General features: G+C 33.5%; 2 protein-coding genes across 2 annotated transcripts; both read right to left on the bottom strand.

The window, feature by feature from the left end:
• Positions 1-8,502: 8,502 nt before the first annotated feature.
• On the bottom strand, positions 8,503-9,994 carry LOC145613425 (uncharacterized). Its single transcript, XM_081668529.1, has 3 exons — positions 9,753-9,994; positions 9,521-9,650; positions 8,503-9,392 (listed from the first exon to the last, which is right to left on the bottom strand). The coding sequence occupies exons 1-3, from the start codon at positions 9,883-9,885 to the stop codon at positions 8,678-8,680; spliced, it is 978 nt and encodes a 325-aa protein (XP_081524655.1). The 5' UTR covers positions 9,886-9,994; the 3' UTR covers positions 8,503-8,677.
• Positions 9,995-12,946: 2,952 nt separating this feature from the next.
• LOC145613277 (O-fucosyltransferase 9-like) lies at positions 12,947-20,977 on the bottom strand. Its single transcript, XM_081668351.1, has 10 exons — positions 20,288-20,977; positions 18,341-18,413; positions 17,871-17,938; positions 16,106-16,194; positions 15,227-15,424; positions 14,656-14,860; positions 14,375-14,542; positions 13,991-14,158; positions 13,716-13,906; positions 12,947-13,346 (listed from the first exon to the last, which is right to left on the bottom strand). Exons 1-10 carry the CDS (start codon positions 20,756-20,758, stop codon positions 13,172-13,174), a joined length of 1,806 nt encoding a protein of 601 aa, XP_081524477.1. The 5' UTR covers positions 20,759-20,977; the 3' UTR covers positions 12,947-13,171.
• Between the last annotated feature and the right edge of the window lie 861 nt (positions 20,978-21,838).

Genomic DNA, 21,838 nt, shown 5'->3' on the forward strand with positions numbered 1-21,838 from the left:
TACATTTTAAATTTAAATATCTAACTCTTTTTTTTTTTTTTTTTTTTTGGTAAGGAAATTTTTTGTTACAATTGTTAAATCAAAGGACTATCTCAACTAAAACATTAAGTTGATGGTTGAAGTCCATAATCGGTTTTGAGTTGTTTCCAAAACAAAAAATTGACATATTGAAAAGTTTATTGCTAAATTGGAAAATGTGTACGTGTTTTTTAAGGAGTGGTAAAGAGACCGTAGCTACATATCTAGATCTAACCTTAGAAAGTTAGAATCCATAGAGGGAGTAGTTTTCTATGGATATTTAGACAAGTAATAATTAGTACATAAAATAAGCCAATAATTTTAGCTGAGCATGTAATATTCCTTCTATCTACTACTAATTCAGCTTCTAATATGATCCATTGATCCTACAATCCTACATCCAATTAAATGAATAATTATACATTGTTGTAATATTACTCGTATAAAATAAGCTTAGTCATTAAAATCTGATTGTTAACTAACAAGAAATTATAACCAAGTTGTAATTGAAATTAATATTCTATAATAATAATTTAATCTAATGTAGACTTTACACAATATCTGTAAAAAGGCTTCTCAGTTACTATAATAGATAGCACCTTCCCCAAAGGAGTATTATATTACATAAAATATAATTAATTAAATGTTGATTAGTGGATCTAACGTTTGATTAATATCTGATATTAGCGTAAAGAGCCACAAGAATAAAATGTTAGATAATATTCCTTATTTTATTTATTGAATTAATTAATTAATTAAGCAAAGGACGAAACAAGTTAGGTAAGTGTAACATGGGTTCGTGCAATCGTGCCTGGACTTCTAAAATTGGGGGTCACCTCGTCATGTTGACTATCTTAGCTTTCAGTTCACTATGTATGTTGACAAACATGTTGTCATCTTTTATACTCATTATATAATAATCCCTCCGTTTCATAATTAACATCATTTCATACTTATTTTAATTTTTAATTTAAAAGTTAATTTAAGTATAACATGTACATGTTGAATGAAAAAATTTACTATATAGGAAATGAGTCAAACTTAATGAACAATATGAATTGAATACAAGGCCCGTCAAATAACAAAATATCTACAAATTATTAAAGGGGTTTGTTAACATGACACAATATGTAAAATGTGGTCATGTTCAAACATGCATGAACTCAATACAACAACGATTTTCTTAATCTTATTTCGAACACAACTCAATACAGCTCGAGACTCGCTAAAATAACATATGACATGGGTCTTGATAACCCGGCCCACACCCAACTCTAGATAGAGGGAGAAGTAAGTCGTACGTACAACTGTACAAATACAAAATATAAATAAAAGAAGGCCAATAAATGACGAAGGATATGGATATAAATATATAATGCAAGGAAATAATTAAATTAAAGATAGTAAAAGGGCCGACATATAAGGGAATGGGAAGAATATGACAAAGTTAGGTACACTATCTGAGCGTAACCCCAAGCTACCAACCATCACCCACCACTCTCGATCATCACTTCCCAGAGTTCCAAATCTACTCTTCTACCATCACTTTTTTTTGTTAATTTTTTTTTTTTTTTTTAGTGTATTGTTTAAAAAACGATAAAGGTGAGTGATGAGAATCGATTTCAGAATTATATTGGAATTGTAAGAGGATTTTTAACCGTTTGAGTTATCCCTTACTCTCAATAATACTCCTTACGTTTTAAATTAGAAATTTTTTTACGAGCATTATTATTATACTGTAGTAAATTTTTTTTGACTTTTTAAAGTATTTGATTCATATTATTAAGTACAATATTTACTACGAATTTGTTGTTTTGGATAAATTTTAAAGGATTTCAGTTCAATCAATTCAATTCAGTTCTATTAATTATTCCTTATTATTAAATGTGTGTTTGAGGTGATAATACTATCAATTGGGGTTTTAATTTGCTGAGTTGGCTTTTAAGTGTAAGAGAAGCCGATATATATGTTTTTTTTTTTTTTTTTTTTTTTTGAGGAAAGAAGCCGATATATATGTTGGGTCTTGACTAGTAAAAGCTAAAAGCCTAAGGAAAATGCTTTTGATTTCATCATCAAATGCCTTTTAGCAGATTTCATGGGGTAATTATGTATCAATGTATCATAACTCTACAATATACAATTATTATGAAAAACAAACGTGCATACAATAGTTGGATTATTCTTGATAAAACTGAAAAACTCCCTTAAAAAATTAGCAATTTTTATGAACAAAATTGAGACACACATGGATGTACTCTCTATATGCTAATAACCATTACAGTTTTATAGGATCGATATCTATTCGAATCTAATAAAATCCAATCAAAAATGTGTCTTGAAATTGCTTGATTGAATTGATTCTAATAAGATTCACCAAGTTACTATTTTTTTTGTTACTTAAGCTAGAGTCTAGGCCAAGAAGATTTAATAATGAGCTTATGGTCTGTTTTCTTCAGCTTAATTTCAGTCCAGTTCAGTTCAGTTCCTAATTTCCTTCTACAATTCAGTTCAGCTCAATTCAGTTTAACCCAGTTCAGTAAATCTAAACATGTCCTTAAATTAGTTAATTTAAGTACAAAAACAAACAAACCCTTTTTTTTTTTTTTTTTTTTTTTGGCATTTGACTTTGTCATTTTCACCATGTGATATGCTCAGAGTCTTTATTCTCTATACCAAGAATTAATTGGTTAATTAATTAATCATATTAGTCTCTTCACAAAGAATTTAATTAGCTCACAATCCAGATGCATGCATGCTAATAATTACAACCCTGAATTTGTCTACTTGAAATGTAAGATACTCCAAAGTCTAAAAACTAATCTTAATTATCTAGCTAGGCAAATGGGCAGTAGTAGACAGTATTAATAACCTTATTAGAGTTCATATTATTGGGCAGAAACTTCAAAAGAATTTAATTGCATATTGGTCCCACATGTCATTTATATGAATGATAAGTTTTATCTAAAAATTACTTTATCTGTTTTAATTAATTGCTGATGTTCTGATTATGACTATTAACCAAACTAATTATCTGCATGCAGCTGTGTTTTGTATGTGAACATAATATATATAATTGCTGGATTTTGATAAATTAATTAACGCGGAGGGTTAAGCAACATAAACAGTATAATGTAATCAAATAAAAATGAATGGTGATTATACATTTAAATTGCGGCTAGGAACTTGCATATTATGTGGGATACATGTCATTGAACTTATCATGCAACATAGTTTAATTTGTTGTGCAGTGCTTAAAGTCTAAAGGATGGCATCAATTTGATTCTCCAAAGCATGTTGCACGAATTAAGCTAGATATATATCTCTATTAAAATTAGAGTGATATCCATATATACTTCACTTTCATTTTGTAGTTTTATTATCTTAAAATTATCAAACTAGAGGTGTTTAAGAGTAGCCTAGCTAGCATGAGAAAAGGCGGATTTTGACAATCTTAGGGCCTGTTCTCTTCAGCTTAATTTCAGTTTAATTCAGCTCCAATTAGTTTAGTTCAGTTCAGTTTAGCTCTTAATTTCCTTCTCTTATAAACAATTCATTTCAGCTCTATTCAGTTCAGTTCAGTAAATCAGAATAGGCCTTTAAAAATGTTTATTTAGACCAAAACCCAAATTTAATTTAGTCCAAAAAGCCCGATTTAATTGCTACAAATTCGTCACCATTTGGGCATCAAAATTTTATACATATGCTCAACTTAATCAACAAAATCGAAGCAATTAATTCAATCTAACCAAAGAGATTTGAATTGGGTTTAAACTCTTAAATTAATCTTAAGTTGTTTTATTATTTATTACTCCGTAATTGTAACATTATTTTCATAATTTAAACTATATTGTGTTATTATTATTATTATATATCTCATATAGTATGAAACCTAAGAAGGCGGTTGGCCCTGATGGGGTACCGATAGAGGTGTGGAGGTGTTTGGGTAAGATTGGTATTGATTGGTTAACAAACCTTTTCAACAAGATATGGACGGCTACAAGGATCCCACAAGATTGGAGGAAGAGCACCTTGGTCCCGGTTTATAAAAACAAAGGAGACGCTCAAGATTGTTCTAACTATCGAGGAATTAAGCTTATGAGCCATACTATGAAGTTGTGGGAAAGGGTGATTGAACAAAGGTTGAGGGCATGCACAAGCATTTCAGATAACCAATTTGGTTTTATGCCTGGGAGATCTACTATGGAGGCAATCCATTTGATAAGACAAATGATGGAGTTTTATAGGGTAAAGAAGAAAGATCTTCATATGGTCTTTATTGATTTAGAGAAGGCATATGACAAGGTGCCAAGAGAGATACTTTGGTGGGCAATGTTGAAGAAAGGTATCCCACGAAGGTATGTAGACCTAGTTAAGGATATGTATCGGGATGTGTCAACAAATGTGAGGACATGCGGAGGGTTGACAAAAGATTTCCCTATTACAATCGGATTGCATCAAGGGTCTGCATTAAGCCCTTTTCTTTTTGCAACGGTTCTAGACGAATTAACTAGACCAATTCAAGATGAGGTTCCATGGTGTATGCTGTTCGCAGATGATATCGTTTTGGTGGATGAGACTAAGGATGGGGTTAATGTCAAGTTGGAGCAATGGAGGCAAAGGTTGGAATCTAGAGGGTTTAAGCTAAGTCGGAGTAAGACTGAATATTTGGTATGTCGTTTTGGCACTCAGAGGGGGACAAGCAATGAAGTGGTGAGTTTGGATGGAAAGGATTTGACCATGAGTGAATGTTTTAAGTACCTAGGGTCGATCATCCAGAAGAATGGTGACATTGATCAAGACGTGACCCACAGGATTAAGTCAGGGTGGCTTAAATGGAGAGCGGCCACGGGAGTGCTATGCGACCGCAGCATTCCCTTAAAGTTGAAGGGAAAATTCTACAGGACTGCCATAAGACCAGTGTTGCTCTATGGTACAGAATGTTGGGCTTCTAAGAAAGAGCATATTAAAAAGATGGAGGTTACGGAAATGCGCATGTTAAGGTGGATGTGTGGAAACACTTTAAGAGATAGAATCAGAAATGAGGTTATTCGCAAGAAAGTAGGTGTGGCGGGCATTGTAGATAAATTAAGGGAAAATCGTCTGCGTTGGTTTGGACATGTAAGACGGAGACCCGAGGGTGCACCGGTGCGAAGAGTGGAAGAGTGGGACCATGGAGGGATTAAACGAGGAAGAGGGAGACCAAAGATGACTTGGTTGGAAGGAGTGAGGAAGGATATGAAGTGCATGGATTTACGTGAGGATGAAGTTTTGGATCGTAAGGGATGGAGGAGAAAGATTTATGTTGATGACTACACGGAATAATCAAATTTGGTTCATGTTAGCCGACCCCACTTTTGGGATTAAGGCTTTGATTGATTGATTGATTGATCTCATATAGTCATATTCAAATATTATTTATATCCGTACATTACTAATAATCGAATTAAATTTATTACAAAACGGAGAAATTACTCTGTAATTTTAAGTAGGTTAAGATACCATTCCCAATTAGTAGTTGCAAGGAATCGAATTCCACAATCCACACTGGAATTGCACATGACAAAGTTTCTCACTCGATCGATCCTAAGGCTTTCCCTTAGTTTTTGAGTGTTGGTACCCCACATTACAGATTACACCATCTCATCTTTAACTAACCAACTGTATGCTTTCTTTCTTTGTTTCTCAATCATTCTTTTGTTTTATTTAAGAGCCCAGATTTGGTTACCTACCCTCCTAACATGTCACATGTTTCCTCCCTTCTCTATTCTCACCTCCCCTCTTTCCTCTTTTTTCATTGGAAGTTGCTTACTTTTTTTTAATCAATATCTTAACTACCTACCACCTTTATTTTCTTTTCAATACCTTATAATTAATTAGGAAATATAATTACTAATTACGAAGTAACAATTATGCATAATGCCTATGTTGTTATATGTTACTTAATCGTGTCCTTAAGACCTTAAACAATACACGGTCACATTTCATTCTGCGTAAGATAATCCATTTTGTCTCAATATACATGCAGATCAATTAAGCTTGTACTAATTATGCATGCCTGATAAATACATAGCCATGTCCTTAAGTAACACTCGACCGAATTTCATTTTTCATAATCCTATATATACTTCATCATTTCAAAACACAACTCATTTCAACTTGTTCCTCATTACTCGTATTTGTTACTATAATCATGCAACATGTACAATTATAAAATACATATGGGCTTAAAGTCTCAAATGATCGATATTAGGTATCTTCAAAGTTACATAATTATGAGAAGAATTAAACAATAATAACTTGTACTTAGGAATATCACTAATTAAAGTGAGAAGGTATAAAGTTAGGTAGAGAATAAGAGAAAGACCTGCCATTGTTTGTGTAAAAAAACAGATAAATAAATTTAGCTCTTTATATAATAAGATTTGAATATTAGATGCATGTGGGATTATATAGTAGGCAGATGAGATAGATAGAATTGAAGCCATAATTCTTATAAAGTTTGGTAAACAGACAGTTTTGATCAGAATTTGCTGGACCTTCTCTGTCAAGATTATTATTGCTTTATTTTCATTTTTTGTGAGTTTACTGATGGAATTACTAGTTGATTAATTAATGCATGAATAATTAAGATTGATCAAACTAACTATAGACAACATAGGCACTAAACTCGATGTCAAGTGTCGACTTTCTTCAATCATTTATTGTCAACTTTTTTGTTCGGTGAGTACTAAACTCTACAGGTTCCAAATTAATTAGGCCACTTATTAGTTGCTTAAATTTAATGTAGAGATAGTATTATTAAACACAGGGTTATGCCGTTAATAGCATGTTTGTTAGGTGGTGATAAATGATATGATGTACATTAGAAATATTAACACCACTACAGTCTACAGAGTCTCATTTTGTAAAGTCCATAAATAGTGTCAATAGTGATCATACCTTATTTACCCGTGTCAATATATATGATGACTATAATCAAATCGATGTAGCGGACTTTTTAATAAGAAAGATCCACTAATTAAATTGGTTGCTTTGTTTACGCCGTGATATTTTCTACGTAGTAACATACAATTGACCATGATTCATGATCACAAAGAAGTCCATTGTGATTAATTTTTTATATATTAAGGAGAAAAAATCAAAATTGAATAGGCAACCGAAGCACACAATAATGCATAAGGTTACCAATTATTGGGGAAATTCCAAATCTAAAACCCACAGAAGTAAAATGGTGATAGGTGCATTCATAATAAATTAATAATTGAATAATTCAAACAGTGTATTATTCACGCACGGTTGCTCTAATAAATAACCCCGTGTGTAAAGTTAATAAACAAACTATGAAACTGCAACATCCTAAAGTAGTAGTCATATTTATAAAGGCATCATTACAATACATGCAACAACACATCAATTAGTATTTGGGCCCTAAAATATACCGGTTATAACATGAAGTTAACAATGTAGATGTAATTACGACTCAATCATTTAAGTATTATTTTAACAAGAATACATGATCAGAAATTACAATAAAGTAGAGTAATTTAAAGAGTAAAGAAAAAAGTGTCAGTTTTGATAGAGTATAATTCGTACTGTATGACATAATTTTAGGCCTTAACCATCAGTTTAATCTTTTGGTTGAGTTGGTCCACTAACATGGTTATATACAATTTTATTAATGCATGAAAGAAGTTTTTATACAAAATTAAAAAAAATAAAAATACGTTGGTTATATATTTCATTCTGTTTTCTCTTTATTTCTTTCTTTATTCATCAATTTTCCATTTGCTGGAAGAAATCAAGATTTCTCACTTAATCTTCTTTGTTGAGTCAGCAAAATCAGTTATCTTACAAGTACTTATCTATCTGTGGATAAATATCTAGCTGAAAAGTAGTACTTCTATTACCTTCTTTTTTGGACGAAAACTAGTTACAAAGTTATTATTCTATCGAACTCATTTCTAGTCATTTGGGTCAAGATTATTAATTTATTATTACCCTTAAGCCAGATATATATGTTGTCTTTATGGTGGATACTCTTCTAATTAATTAGTGGTTTTATTTTTCTGCTACTTGCAACAAATACCTATATCAAAAATAGTGTAAAAGAAACCTAATATTACGTATATAATTTATATTATTTTTAAACATGTGATAAAGAATGAGGGTTTTCATGTCTTTGGATCAATTCCACATCACACAAAAAATGCAATGTTTTGAGCATTATTTTCGAAAGAACATTATTGATATATACAAACATGCGAGCATTGCTCTTATTATCAAAATAGTGACAATCTCAATTAAACATCAAGAACAATAGTTCAATCACAATCACAATGCGTGTGAGTACACACTAAATCGAGAATTTTCTTATAATTAAACTTAACAACTCGATTTGACATGCAAACGCCATAGCGTCTACATCAACAACTATATATTTGTATGGATAAGGTGGAAACAAATTTTAATAAAAACACAAAGATGTGAGTGAATAAAAGATTTTCTTGAATTCCCATTATGATAGGACAAAAGATAAAAATCAAAAGATTTGGGACCCCCCAATTTAATACAATTTGGTAGGGGGAGTTAGTGAAAGCATTTATACCAAAACCTAAAAATTAAAAAGAAAAGGGTACCCCCTATTAATTCAATTCAATTTCTATGAACCCAACGGCCCAATGTACCTAGAATAAAAATACCCACTTTTTGTCTCACAATTACTACAACCTCCTCCATTATTTTTAACTACACCATTTATTTGGAACCCTAATTCACAACAGGAACATTTTCTTTCCCCATTTTGCCCTTTTAAAAACAACTGAAACGGGCCCGGGAACGGGCCCATTCTCCGGCTCGGGCTTTGACCCGCCGCATTCGACTCCGCACTACTTGCGGTAGAATTACGGGCCTCACCCTGAAACTGTGAAAGCCCGATCGTCAGCTCCAGATCAATCCCAACCTGACCCAATCGGGCCTGGCCCGAACCCGAAACCCGGCCCGATGGGCCGTCGTCCGTGGTGGTGCCACTGTTGCAAGAATCACTCTTCTTCACCAAATTGGAATCATTATTCACAACGAGATCTGGGTATGGGTAACCCTTTTTAAAGTCAATCGTATTCGAAATCGGTCCGAATTGCGTGATCATTGGCGGGTTTTTCACCGCGTTAAAACCCAGAATTTCCGGCGAGGTTTTCACATTGACGGTGGTTGTTGCGGCGGTAGCACCACCGTCAACGGCGGAGGTGGAGTTTAGTGGGCGGTGGGTAATCGGGTCAAGGCCCCGGCTAATAAGCTTACGCTTAATATGGGTATTCCAGTAATTTTTAATCTCGTTATCTGTTCTTCCTGGTAATCTGCCAGCAATTAGGGACCACCTGTCACATAATAATTCAATTCAATATTGTTAGTTATTTATCCAAACAAAAATATATTGATAAATTTAATTTTGGAGTTGAATTTAATTAAATTATGGAAAAAAAAAAATGAGAAGTGGAATTATTACTTATTGCCAAGCAAACTATGAAGTTTAATGATGAGTTCATCTTCTTCTTCAGTAAAATTGCCACGTTTTAGGTCGGGTCGAAGGTAATTTATCCACCGTAGCCTGCAACTTTTACCGCATCTAAGCAAACCTGAAAATAAAAAGGTAATTCAATTCAGAGCTCGTTCATAACTCTCGTAACAAAACAAAAGGAGTTTTCACTTTTCTGTTGTAGAAACGGAAGAAGACGTACCGGCAGCTTTGGGGAGGGAGCGCCAACAGCCTTCGCCGTGGAGACGGATATAGTCGATGAGACGTTGATCTTCTTCTTTGGTCCAAGCACCTTTGTTAGTGTGAGCTTTCTCACAACAAGGGGAGCGTCCCATATTTTATGTTTGTTATATGTTTGTACGGTGTTTGTTTCTAATTTGGTGGGGGGAAGAAAAGGAAAGAAAAAGAGAGGGATTTATACAGTGAGAAGGAGAGAGGGAGGAAAGAAAGGAGTAAGAAATGGGAGATTATTGGAGGGTAACCCTATATAGACTCGATCTTTAGGTATTTGACCACTTTTTGGTAATAAAATTATCAAACAAATATAATTTCTTTTTAAAATAAATATATTTAATGGTAAAACAGTAAAAAATATAAATAAGGAAAGTAAAAAAAGGGGGATTTGGTAGGTAGGTCTAGTTTCACGTTGGATATGGACAGGTGGGGCAGCATTTTAAATTTTTAATGAAGTACTATTGTTGTAGTTAAATTATTGTTACTAATTGTAGTTAGTTGTTTAATTAATTAAATAGAGAATAATGTATGTTAAGGTAAGAGAGGGAGAAAAGGAGAGAGAGTCACATGTAAGTGCATGTGGCATGAAGGTTGTCCCACAAGTTAAGGGGCACGTGGTATTATGTTTTTGGTCATCCTATCTTCTTTTGCTTCTTCCTTCAATCTCTATTTATATTGGTTAAATTAGTATAATATAATCCTCTTATGGAAATTTTATTTTACTTTTCTTAGAGATAAAGAATCACATTCATGATAAATGATAAGAAATCATTTATTTGTAGGTGAATTGAATGATTCAATTAATCTAATGTCTCTTATGTTCGTAATGTCCTTGATAGGCTAATAAGATCAGAATTGATAGAAACTTGTTGCAATATTTGAATTCATAACCTTGTAATTATATATCGAGTTATTTTATTCTCGTGATTTAAAATGTTAAATAGATAAACTATAAGAAGTATGATTGTATGAATTATACATTTATATTTCAAATTATATGTTCTTTGAATTTTCCTGATAGACGAAACACGCATTTAACTAGGTAATTTTTCTATAGCGAAAACTATAGAACTCAAAAACCACGTAGATGTGAAACAAGGTCTTAACTCTTAACTGGTGCAAAGACTTTACCAACACAGCTTCTCAATTTGAGTAAAATAGCGTTACAATGTTACATCATCAATTGGATCAATGATGTTTGGAGATGCTTCCAAAGTCAAAAAGACAATGCAAAAATTCCACAAAGTAACCGATTGCAAATTCATGGCATTTAATTATTTTTAGCGTAGTTGCACAAAAAACGAAGATTTCTTTGTTCAATCAAGTGGTAATGTGGTATACACTATTCTCGCCTTAAACAAACCGAAACAAACCTATACTATATATTGATAGTTCATACTATGTACTTGTATCATTTAGCACCAATTCATATGAAGTCAAAATTTAAAATTAACATATTTTTACAGAAAAAAAAAAAACCCCCCCTCAATTTATTGAAACATTATCTTTTTATTTTTTTACACTTCTCACTATCCAACGTAAAAAGACCGATAAAACGCAAGTAAAATTACCACCATAGTCGATTCATCAATACTAAGAAATCGAAGTTCATGCAAACAAACTCCACAATATACACTGTCTATACTTGTGAATCAAAATTTAACATCATATTTATAAAAATAACTAAAATAAATTAATATATTAGTTGAAAAAAAGAAATTGTTTATGTCACAAAAAAGTAATAAAGATGTCCCTAAAATAGAAAGAACCAACTTTAAGAATAAACACAACTATACCTAAATAAAGGGAAGTATTAAAGGCAATCTTCCACCAAATTTTACCAACCTTAAACAGTGCCGATATAAAATGGAAAAAGTTCCAACAAATTCTTTAAACATACAATAAAGGACAAAAAAAATGGTTAAATCAAGAGTCTATTCTCCACATTTTAAAAATAGTTTACAAAATTAAAAATATTTCCGGAAAATGGTTACTCACTAGAAAGTTAAGTCAAATAGAGATTAGAAAAGACATAGGATAACGGACATAAATATTAGTAAGTTAATCAACGTTATTAGTTAAAGTCAAAAAACCAACCCAAATATTAGTAGTTAATCAACGTTATTTGGTAAAAGTCAAGTAAACAACCCAAAAACAGGGAGATTGAACGAGCTTTACACATTTTTTAGATGACATCCACTGGGTTGGTAACCCACCTCTCTTAGCCAAGTGATAGTCATCCTCTTTTTCTGGAAGTCTAGATAGCTAGATGCCTAGATTATCTCTCTATTATCAATCAACTTTATTTATTTTATGCGCGATAGCTGCTTAGTTTATCACCGTGATAACAAATTTAATTTTTGAATAACGGATTCTTCGAGTGAAGAGGATAAATTATTTTGATTGGTAGAACATTGAACTACTTTGGATTTTATAATCTAATGATTCTAATCAATGATTCAACTTTAAAATAATTTTAAATTTATGATAATTTCTTCTATTTTAAATTAACTGACATACTTCGTGTTTGAACTATTTGCATTATTTACGTACTAAATTTGGCTAGATAGATTTCTTTAACGTATATTTTCATAAAACCAACTTTTTACAATTTTTTAAATACTTATTTAGATATGAAATGACTACATGTGTCCGTTCAAATTGTGTCAATAATTTTGAAATGAAAATAATACTTATGTTGTTTTATTGTACTCCGTAGTCCGTATGTATGTTAATTTTTCTTGGACCTACCTTGTTATCCCTTATAATAAGTTGGTAACTCACATTTTTGAAGCATAGTAAAGCCAAGGAATAATGAAGGGGTAAAAACAAATAGTACTGTTTAGTTAACCCCACTTAATAATACAAAAAAATAAATAAAAATGGGGTCATTAGTTGCATTATTAGTAGAAGTATATTTTCAATGACAGTTATTGGGCTATAATGATATAATTCTGTTAAGCACCGAATAATGTCAGAGTCATGGCTTTTTCTGAGATTCCATCTCACCAAAATCCAAAAAGGTTCATGGAAAGGAGACAATCTTCCACGAACATTTGACTTATAATTACAATGGAGAATCATGGTAGATTAAAAGTAGATAACTTTTCAAACAAACATAAATTTGAATTAATTAATAAATTAATTAATTTACATTGTAGCAGCTCGAATTTTACAAGGAATAATTCGAAATCTAGCACCTAAATATCAAAGAATCAGTAGCTAATTTCTCATCTGAACTAAAGCAATTAGGTAACTTAGTTTAGTAAATTGAATGACATTACTTAGCTAAAATAATTAACTATGTATCGAACCATATACAAAAAAGTATGGCAACGAATTTGAATTATTGGTAAAGTTGTAAGAATTCGTGTGGGTCAAAAATTTTCAAGATAAACTAAGCGTACCATTTCTGTGCATTGTATTTGTATCAGCCTCCTCCTGACACATACAATCTGGCATGGGGAATGTGTATAGTGATGCCGTAGGTTTTTTCATCTCACGTCCCTTCGAATCACTACGGTTGAGCATATCTTGCATCTGGTACTGAAAAGTTTCCCATCTGCATTAACATATTCAGTAGCATGTAAGCAAACAGATTAAAAAAATGATGCATCATGTGAATACTGTAAGAAAGTTCAGTTAATCAACCCTGATTTTTGAACCTTGCGGAATAGTTTAAATGCCAAGAAGAACATTGCAGATTAGTTTAAATGCCAAGATAAGAGAATTCTGATCCGGAGTCAATGAACTCAGTTCCAAAGTCAATGTCTTCCTTTCTTTTATCTTTTAACCCAACTTTAGTTTAGAAATTAATTGCCTTTTTAGCTTCTTAATAACAACAAAATCTTTTTACTAATATAGAAACTCCACCTATGTTCAGATTGTCTGTCTGTCACCTATAGGATTATACACGATAACAATGATTTACCTAACATCAGGGTTGTCAAACAATAGAACTAGTTTCCTTTTGTCAGGTATGATTGTCTTTGAATGTCCTCCATAGATATAACGCCGATGACCCATCAAAAAGTGGGGAAAATTTCCTCCTTGGGTAGTGATGAACACCTCGCTGTGAAGGCAAACGGTATAATCAAGGGCAGCCAACCTGGACAAGTGGCCCTGCAATATAAAGTTGTCATGCTTTCAAGTTTTAACGTGGCTATCCTAGCAGACAGATTTCATACAGTAGTACCATATTAGTACCTGAAATGGGGCAAGCTCTTCAGGGGTTGCTAACGTATCTTTTGTCTCCAAAAGTGGGAAAAGCTTTCTAAGAGGTGCCATGAACTTATCCGCTTTATAAATCATCCCAGCAGCAACATACACTACAGTGGTATTGTCAAAACCCATACCTCTAAGCATCATTCCTACCTGAGCAAGAAGAGAGTAATCAATTTTATATAAGGAAACATAGGGAGGGTTTGAGAAGAATAGACTATATCACAAATGATAATTCAAAAAGTAGAGAGAGAAACAAACAATAAAAAGAAAGAAAAATATACACTTTTCACATTGTTGGTTTATAGTTAGGGCAGAAAGGGAATGTGTAGAATCAACACAGTTGTTTGTCATCGAACTGTGTCATACCTCTATTGGAGTTAGTGGGCATTTTCCATCTCTTCTGATTGCACCAGGCCTTATGACTCGACCCCTTCTACGAAATTTTCCTCTCCAGCCTTTTTCTCTAGCAATATCCATTTCCTGCTTTTCTTCTTTTCCTCCATCATATATACAGCAGGAAAATGCAACCATATCCTGGAAGAAGATAGCTTTTAGATACAAATATGGAAGCAGCTTGATATATATCAGAAGGCATCTACTTTTCTCAAGTATCAGAGACATTTTTAATGTCTGATCTTCTTGCCTACCTTTTCAAAGCGCAGATGCACTGAAACATACTTCCCCCCACTCCTTGAGCTTCTCTGAATCATTCTTTGAACCATGACCTCTGCCAGTGACCTTATAGGCTGAGAAAACTGCAGGGCTTCAAAATTTGCCAAGCATCGTAGCCCTTGCACTTCTGGAGGTACTGTATTAGCCAATCTATTTGAAAATGGTGCTACACGTACAGCCCTAAAGAGAAGAACACAAATTAAGGCTTATATAAGATAAATTATATAAGATAAATTATTCTTCCTCCGTTTCTTTTTACTTGCAACACAGCCTTGTGGCACGTGTTTTGAGGTCGGGTTTATGTAATGTAAACGGATAAACTATTCATTATAATTTTTACAAATGATACTTAACCCTATTCTAATCTTCGTGTAAAAATTATATTGATAAAATCGCTCGTTTACCCTCACTAATCATCTCCTAAAACTGCATGTCTAAAAGGTGTGTTGCAAGTAAAAGAAAACGGAGGAAGTATACTGCAATATTGCAGCAGAATGTTCAGAGGATGACAGCAGAAGAGACCAGTGCACTAGAGTAAATTCATACCCCAATGACAATAGTTTTGGTAGCACTTTTTGCAGGTAATAAGTTGGACTTGACCAAGCCTTTAACCTCAGGTTCACAATGCTGCTAATATTATGGTTATACCGCTGGAGAATATCTTCTGGGAGCTGCCTTACTACGTTCACCTTATTTCTAAGAGCATATATGAAGAAATCTTCATCGAATATTTCGCCAAATTTGCTGAGACGAGAAAACAAATACATGAGCAACAACACAGATGATGAAAGCCTTAAACCATTCAAAGTAAAATGGAGACCACATAAAGTATATATAAAACAGCTAATGATCAAACTTTTGATTCTAACCCATAGCCATTTGGGTCGCTAACATCAGAAAATACAACCTCTCTCTTTATTAAATGCTCAAGTCTTATCATTTAATAACTTGTTAAATGGAATCTTGTTAGATTCATCTCTATGTGAACTTTTAAAGTTATAACTTGTACTGCATGAAAAAGTTTTTGTGACAATTATCTGGGATGGAGGGAGAACAAACATTATTGGTTTACTACTTCAGCTTAATTATCATAACAAAACAAATATGATCAGCATCTCAATCCAGGAACATTGGGTGGTCAATCTGTCCATGAACAACCGACTCAGAATGGTTAAGGACTTAAGGATGATAGTGCCATACTGCCATCGATACAACTAAAGTCATCCTTAAATTCCATGAAATTCTTGTATAGCTGAGCTGGTTGAACATTTATACACCAAAAGCTATCCTAGGGTTTGAGCACTAGTAGTTGATGCCTCATAAAGAAATTTCCAAATAACAAACCATCAGATGTGAAAAAAGGCATGCACTTCCAAATGGCAGTACATTTTCCATGACTTAATAGTAAGCACTTTGAGATGTTACCTGGAATCTCGCCAAACACTATTTAAATGAAATATTGGAATAACAAGAGTTGCATTCAACAGCCCTGCCACTGCTACTGCATCACAAATCTGAAATTTGAAAGTACAGAGAATATAAGAAATAGCAACTAAACTTTACGAGAAGATTCACATTAAGAAGAAAGGAAATCGAGAAGAAAACAGCTTTACAACATATTATCTACCAAGAATCATTAAACCAAAACATCTAGAAATCATACATTTGTTCAATCATGTATTACACCAACCGAATCAATATCATGCATGAATTAGATGAGTTAAACCTATTCCATGACGGACATAGCTAATGTGGAACATCATCAAATAGACAAATGGTATGCTCCTTTAGGTACCCCTTCCATGAGTTACTTTATTGGGTATACTTGACAAAGGAGGAGATTCTATGAAGAGCTAAGAGGTACTTCTTTCTCTCCTTCACAGCACATTCAAGGACTTTAAAACATTGAAAGTCGATGTCACACCTTTTATCTCCCTTTGGCAATATTTTTGTCAATTCCATAAATTGCACAAGGGCACGTTATCTTAGTATCTCATAACACCATCTACTTCCAAGGGGTTGATAAAATAATTCTCGGAGGTTGCTCAGGTTTACTCATATTCCTATAGATTTTCCACAGGTGTCTAAAAAGGTCTCCTACACATAATCCTTGGCATAGCTTTTTTAGGAGCAATTCATGGGCATATATTAGATGATTTGAGGTACTATTTCTTTAGGAAGGTCTTCCATCAACTGAAGGACTCATGCACATGAGCTATATAGCCTCAACTAGCAATTCTAAGGGTGACCTTGGTCAACTTTCGTTTACTTTAAAATGGTAACGTCAGTAGGTAACCTTAGGAAGTCACTTGAAAATCAAAACACAATGCTACAGAGCTTTGCCACCGGAAGAAGTCTCACAAAAAGAAATTCTTGGCTTTTGCCAAGGGCTATTTTAATTTGACACTTTCATTTTGTCTTACTAATCGTGCAGAGCTCTCAACAGTCAACACTCCGACAAGCGTATGGAATCCTTATGCAGCAATTTGATTTCCATTAGACACCTCCCTTATCTTAAATTTATTCCACTTCCTTCACCTATCTATGGCACCAAATTTCACTCTACACGCAGGAATACAACTAATTTTGAATCAGTATATGACACTTGACACGGTTTAGTCATATTTGAGATAAAGGATTCATTCTCATAGTATTTTCGCATTCTAGTCAGTTCAGAGTTTGGTGCTCCACATGCAGCCTTTGTCTATGTTTCCCTTCATCTTTTTGCTTAAGCTTCCCTCATATTTCCTTACTCTCTATCTTCTTGTGTGCAATTTTTTGTGTTTCTTACTTGTTTTGCTACCACTAGAATTCTCATATGTATTTGGCATTCTTAAATTCTCTTCACCAAAGCAAGCTTACAAACAGTTTGCAATAGTATTAGAGAAACTTTGCTAGCAAGTGAGGTAATTTTCAGGTAAAACTGGACCTTGGAGAATTGTTTTCCAGCTAAAAAACCATGTCATCTAAAAACAGTCTATTTTAAGGAAAATATCTTGTCAGTGTTTGACATTGTACTAGCCTATCAAACATATCCTATCATGCTTTATATATCGGCATTTTACTCCATAAAATAAGTTACAGATCTCCATTCAGCTTCAATTCTGTAATAAAAAAAATTTATATTCTATGTGGAGAAGCCATACATAGTAATTAATAAAAAAAATTACAGAGTAAGAAGCAAACATACCGAAAGACGTTGCTGATTAAGCCCACCATTTGCTTCAATTATAAAGTATCCATTAGACTTTGGCAATTCTGAAACAAAAAAGAGTAAATGATGTGTCAAGGGTGAGACAAAAGGTCAGGGGCTCAGACGCAAAAGATAAAGGGGAGAATACTAAGGTTCTGTTCTCCACAATTTATTTAGATAAGTTTCAGCAAAACTGAGTTAGTTCAACAAAAAATAAGTCGAGTATTAGGGGAAAATAAAAAGGCAAATCAAGCGGGAAAAAAAAAAGTTCAGCAAAAAGAAGCCAAGGAGAACAAAGCCTAAATAACAATTGGGATATCTGATGTTGCCTCAACTCATTAGCCATAAAACTAGCCTATGGAAGTATTTGGTTTAAGTTGGAGGTATACACAATTGTGTATGAAGACATATTCACATAATGAGGAAAATCATTAATTTTAGCTTCACAAGGACAGTGAAAGTCAAACCTGTTTCAACAGCACTGTTATTTGTGCAGGGTTTCCAGCCTTGCTGATATCTTGAAGGCCAAACTGTTGTCAACTGCATTATTTTGACATAGAAGCTCAAATATTAGATACGCATCAGAGATAATATCAAGGGCGCCTGAAGGAAAAAAATTGAATATGCCGAAAGGTGAAACAAAAAATATACCTAGCAATAATAAAAATTCTAATTCGATTGATCAAAATTGAAAACTGGGTAATTGAAACATAAACATCAAGTATGTGCATTAATTATAACAAAGTTGTTATGAACAATTGAGACTTCTACAGCCATAAATTATATTCCACATTAGTTAAAACTTACATATTCTAAAACTAAAGGTCAGCCTTCAAAACAATCTCATGAATCAGATTTCATCACTCTCTCCGGTCTGTGAGGAGACAATCTGGCATGCAATCCACTGCATTTCCTACACGAGCCTCCCAGATTAACATGTTAAAGAAGGAAGTCAGCAGTAAATACATGCCCCTTATGACACTGATTTTGTCAGCAAGTTAGAGCATTGTCAGAGCATTATTGCTTTGATTTTATTAAAAGCTTTTTTTAAAAAAAGTTAAAAGTATTTTTTTTTAAACCAGGATATTCATCAACTTGGATAGTTATTGTTCATAAAATTTGGTTGTTCAATTTACCCCAATAAACCATTAATCAAACTCAATGAAAAATATTCTCTAGATAAGCTTCCTAACCTAAACTAAAGCTGGATGAGAAAATGAAAACTTTAACCATCATCCTAGAGTAAACAGTACTTTGCTTGGTGAATTGAAGCTTTGCTCCCCTATTTAATAGGCAAATCGTTGGAGCAACAGGACTAGATACTCGTATACTAGTCAAGCTCTTCTTAATATGTTTGAGCTAGTTTAGATGTTTCTCATAGTACTGGGGCATATTAGCAGCATGTATATAGTGCATTCCATCCCTCGAGGCTTGACGAAGATTCTTTCTTCTTCCTAAGAGTATCAATTATCAAAGAAGAGGAAATCAAACCTCCCCTTCCTCCCACAACACTCATTTGATACCATGTGTGACGCCATATAGTAATCTCATGAGTTTAAAATACAAATCAAAGAGTTCAACTATTAGTCTACTGGAACATAGACCATTACGCGGATAGAAAAACCTACTTTAAGAAACACACAGAACTTAGTAAATGAAGAACATTTGGAGAAGACGTAAGCAACCAAGAGACAACCAATATCCCTCCCTCCTTCCTTTCTGCACACTTCTATCAATTAGTTTAAGATGACCTACTTACAAGTGGAGGAAGAAAAGAAATAATGCAAAGTAATCTATACTTCCATTAACCCAATTTTTTACCTCTTCATCATCAACTAAGAGAAAATACTTTACCAAGGACTTTGCACTAATACTCTAATTTGAGTACTATAAGCTACCCAAGTGTTACACCTAACCTCACATCCTTGCCTCTATTATTCTTTCTCGGGTTCACGAGAAACACAAATATGAAAATAGATACTGAGATACCAACTAAATTAACTGATGTCCACATCCCACAAATACTTTGCTGATGAAGCTAGGTCCAAGTAACATAGCCCACTCCATGACTACTACGAGACCGCCTCACATTATTTCAATGCGAGATAATAGTATAACTTCATAACTTTCATGGGTAAATCAGTATGATCCAATCTCACCTAAACCTTGCTCCAACTAATATACTATCAACAAACTACACTAGTCACTAGACAGTAATTGTCACCTTTTCAGTTTCAAGCTACACCAAACACTACACATATCTTTGCATAATAATTTCTACCAACCAAACTAAAAGCTAACTACTCATCATTACATAAACAAACCAAACAATTAAATGCACATTAAAAACCCAAAAATTCATTAAAAACAATAATTGAAAATGCAAAATTAAAGATAAAGTATGAAGAACATACAGCATTAGAAGAATGATTCCCTTGATCAGATTCCAGAAAAGGCCAAAGTCTCTCAAAAACCTCAGGACTTCTATACAAAGAACCAGGCAATCTTGGCTCATCAAGAACAAACCCACCACTATAATCAGAATTTCCCTTTTTAATCTTCAAACCCTCAATTCTCTCTCCTCCCCCAACTTTATTCTCCAAACTCAAAGAACCCATATACAGCAACATCCCAGTAATATACAATACAGGGGCAAACAACAACACCCCTTTTCTCCTAAAAACTGCTGTAATCACAATGCACACCAACCGTTCGACGAAATTCCCAAGCTTCATCGACCCCCCAACTCCTCCCCTTCCGATTCCTGGGCCGGAGATCAGCCCATTGGGCTTCATTCGGGACGGCCGGAATCGGGGGGACGACGGCGGAGACGACGACGGTGATGATGGGTTGAAATTCGGCCCAAGTCGACTGTAACCGTGCATCAAATCAGGGGAAAGATTGAATCTTTTTATCTTTTTTGGGTGAATGATGAAATACCCAGAAAGATTAACAGGGTATTAATGATGAAATTAAATGGGTTAGCATAATTATCTTTAATGGTGTGAATATGATGGTGTTTTTGGGTGATTGAGGAGAGAGAAAGTGAAGGTGAGTAGCTATGGCGTTAAACAGGAGAGAGAGTGGAAGTGAAAGAGTGAAAAAAGGAAGAAGAAAGGGAGATACAGCGTGTGGGGTCAGCCACCGACGAAGCAAGTGGAGTTGAAAGCTAAAAATGATTAAAAATAAAGATTGATTTTGACAAAAACATAAAAACAAACCATGTTAGATTTTGTAGATTAAGATCCTTAATTTGGGTTTTAGAGAAGGATAATTAATTATTTAGTATGTATATATTGTTATGATTATCATGATTGATAGGTTTATTTGGATTGATTTTATTTTTTTTTTTTTTTTTTTTTTTTTTTTTTTTTTTTTTTGTGGGGGTCAATGTAACTCATTCAACTCTAGTGTTTTTTTGTTTTTTTTTTTTTGAGGAAATTCAATGTAACTCATTGGATGTTGGTCAAATTTGTTTCTTGTTTGTGGAGGTAAGATTTCATGAAATATGCATGTGTTTTGTTTTAATGTGATATGAATTCATAGCACGGGTATGATTTGGTATAGTTTGATCAGTTCGATTATAATTAGATATGGAGTATTATAAAATGGAGTATGACGGGTGCAATTGTTGTAATTAATTAATTATGAGGAGTGAGGAATGGGAGAGATTGTTTTATACACCCGGGTGCATCGTAAACCCACTTGTATATATTCTCATTTTGAAAATTGTTTTTCATTTAATCACTAAATGAAGAGCAAAAACTAACCTTAGATTAGTTGGGTGTAAGATGTACCTGGATGTATATAACAAATTCTAAAGAAATGGAGAGATGATTAGTTGCTCCATCTTTAGTCCCTCCATCTCTCTCAGCCTTTCAGGTGTGACATGGGTTCGACTCCTCATCCCACCTCTCTTATGATTGGAGGGGGATTCGCTCGTATCTTACCTCCATAAACCTTGA

Source organism: Chenopodium album, chromosome 25, assembly GCF_948465745.1.
Source record: "Chenopodium album chromosome 25, dcCheAlbu1.1, whole genome shotgun sequence".
Taxonomy (NCBI): domain Eukaryota; kingdom Viridiplantae; phylum Streptophyta; class Magnoliopsida; order Caryophyllales; family Amaranthaceae; genus Chenopodium; species Chenopodium album.

Bases quoted from the DNA above. Each gene is read 5' to 3' on its own strand.
- LOC145613425 (XM_081668529.1), bottom strand. From the start codon at position 9,885: ATGGGACGCTCCCCTTGTTGTGAGAAAGCTCACACTAACAAAGGTGCT. The intron at 9,651-9,752 runs GTACGTCTTCTT...TTTTATTTTCAG, and splicing joins CTCCCTCCCCAAAGCTGCCG to GTTTGCTTAGATGCGGTAAA. The intron at 9,393-9,520 runs GTAATAATTCCA...ATTATGTGACAG, and splicing joins CATAGTTTGCTTGGCAATAA to GTGGTCCCTAATTGCTGGCA.
- LOC145613277 (XM_081668351.1), bottom strand. From the start codon at position 20,758: ATGCACGGTTACAGTCGACTTGGGCCGAATTTCAACCCATCATCACCG. The intron at 18,414-20,287 runs GTATGTTCTTCA...AAAATAATGCAG, and splicing joins GGAATCATTCTTCTAATGCT to TTGACAACAGTTTGGCCTTC. The intron at 16,195-17,870 runs GTATGTTTGCTT...TTCAAATTTCAG, and splicing joins TTAATCAGCAACGTCTTTCG to ATTTGTGATGCAGTAGCAGT.